A 2,664-nucleotide genomic window follows, 5' to 3' on the forward strand; every position below is an offset into this window, starting at 1 on the left:
CGTGCTAATGGTTATTAAAAAATTAATTCTTGCAACTCGAATAAGATAAATCTATGCCATAAATTGACCAATATTAATATAACACACAATTTAATACTTTTTCGTTATCAACATTTAAAACGGTTTTCCAAATAAATCATGTTCTCTTTTGCTGTTTTGAATTGAGATTAGAAACTAGTTTTTTTCTCACTTTAATTTTTGAATATATATTGACAAACGTTATATGAATGATTGCATGTATTATGTATATAACTCCATCTCTCAATACCCTATATATTATTTAATCACTCTAGAAGAAAAGTTAGAGAACGAATAGTTTACTTACTACATTTTTTTTTTGTCATCTAAACTTACTACAATTTAAAAGTTGCATGGTGACACTGTTTTATGATTTATGGGAAGAGGTTAAAAAAAGAAGGGTACGAAACGGAAACATCGCACTTGCATGTGAAAAATCTCTGATGCTACTTTGAAACCCAAGTGGCATGTTTTCTTATTTTCTCCTATTTTTTAGGGCCTTCTTTTTAAGTTCAATGGATATGCCGAAATTGAGTTCTTCTTTTTTTTTTTTTTTTTTTGTCACGGAGATTTCCTAAACCATACTATGTATTACAATAGTAGGTAGAGATATATTAATTGTTATGTTGTGCTAGAGTTAGATTTGTTCAATCTTATTTTATAAACTCATTTCGTCTAATTTTTCATATTATTTCGTGGTTGGCAAAAGAAAAAAATGATTACTATATTTATTAACTATAATTATTTCATAAATAGACTTGAATTGAAGAATCATATTTTAATACAATACTAAATTAACTATCATGCTGGAAAATATACTTAATATGATAGTATTTATAGTATATGAATGGTGATATAGGAAAATACATTGAAGTGTGGTCTACATTATCTGCATTTTGTAACCATTCATAATTTTTTAGAAAAATTTGTGAAGGCGGTTCTTAAATAGTGATGTGCGGTTCAATTACAATGTAAATTTTTGTTTGTTATGTTTATGCCAACCAAATTAGGGCGGTGGAACAAAAAGTTTCCATCATCCAAAACTTTTTAAATTTTTAAATTTAATAATTATTATACCGAACAAAATTATTATAATCGTTATTTAGTTTTTGTTTCGCTAGATCTACTTGATATGCAGTAATCACATTTAATTTGTTTGTTGAGTCTCATGTTTTGTACCGTCTATTCCATTGTACCATTCATGCTTTTATTTTAAATTTTTATTACTTTAGATTTTAAAAGCTATTCTAAAGTAAATCTAAAGTTATTAATTTAAACATAAGGAGATAAATTACAAACTCACAGTTTGTTTTTTCTGTTTATATCTTTTGATAAAATTTGGAAAGCTCATAGTTGTTACATTCGAGAAAATGGATATTTCACGAATATGTTTAAGTAATAATTTATTAAATTGATCTATAAATCAAATTCCATTAATTGTAAACACTGTAGAGAATATATGTTACGTAACTGAGACTATTATTACCTGAATGTAATTAGAACAGTTATTGAGTACTAACTATTTATTAATTTCTTCATAATGGTTAGTATTAATTTAAACGTACAATTTAATAACTCGAATTCAATTACGGTAACAAAAATATTATAGAATGTATCCGAGTTAAAAATAAGGAAAAAAGAAGAAAATTTTGCAAGTAAGACCGACACGTGGTCTATGATCCTAATTAGATTAGCCGGTAATCTTGTGAAGTAAGAAAAGAGAAAGGAAACAAAGGGTATCCACAAGACCCAAAATATTTGAAAAGACCAAACTCAAACTCAGTTACAGACATACACACAGAATTTATAACGTAACAGACTGTGATCACAATCTAACGCCACAGATCTTTTCAATAACAGACACGTGTCACAATCATAGCTCATGGTTTCGTAAATGACAGAAAACATTCGGTTAGAAAACGGTGAAAACTATTGCCGTCGAAACAAGAAGACAGATGCAGGTGTTTGGGAGTCTCAATAACAAATCCTCACCGTCTGATTATTTTTTAAAGGTTATTAACGTAAATTTAAATATCTGATCGGACGGTTATAATGCCTCTTACTCTTTCCTTTTATATTTCGTCACTATCACCTCAAAATGCCATAAGAGAAAGCAACTTCTTCCTCTCTCTCTCTCTCTCTCTCAGAGTATATTTCTCAGAGTATCTAATTTCTCTCTTCTCTCTTTCCATATTATCATGCGTTTCATTATTTGGTAATTTTTAAAAATTTGATCTCTTTCTTTATTTCTTTCTGAGCTTTTGAGAGAATAAAAAATGGAATCTGGTTTCTCCGGCGGCGGTGGTGGGTCGGATTTTCACGGTGGTGGTGGTAGATCTATACCTGGAGGTCCCGGAACTGTAATCAACGTTGGTAATAATAATCCTCAACCGACGTATAGAAACCAAATTCCTGGAATCTTCCTTGATCAGATCGGAAACAGAGTCTCCGCCGGTAATGGATTCGCCGGGAAACGTACTTTAGCAGATTTTCAAGCGGCTCAGCAATATCAACAGCAACAGCAACAGCAACAGCAACAACAACAACCGTTTTATAATCAAGCAGCTCTCAACGCTTTTCTTTTAAGGTCCGTGAAGCCTAGAACTTATCAGAATTTTCAATCTCCGTCGCCGATGATCGATCTCA

The 2,664-nt window shown here is 30.6% G+C and overlaps 1 protein-coding gene across 1 annotated transcript in view; it reads left to right on the forward strand.

The window, feature by feature from the left end:
• The first annotated feature begins 2,126 nt into the window (after positions 1-2,126).
• The window catches only part of LOC9298809 (scarecrow-like protein 8), a 2,347-nt gene continuing 1,809 nt past the window's right edge, over positions 2,127-2,664 (forward strand). Inside the window, 1 exon segment of the mRNA XM_021016690.1 lies at positions 2,127-2,662. Coding sequence (XP_020872349.1) covers positions 2,295-2,662 — 368 coding nt within the window. The 5' untranslated portion in view covers positions 2,127-2,294.

This window comes from Arabidopsis lyrata (assembly GCF_000004255.2).
Source record: "Arabidopsis lyrata subsp. lyrata unplaced genomic scaffold ARALYscaffold_205, whole genome shotgun sequence".
Taxonomy (NCBI): domain Eukaryota; kingdom Viridiplantae; phylum Streptophyta; class Magnoliopsida; order Brassicales; family Brassicaceae; genus Arabidopsis; species Arabidopsis lyrata.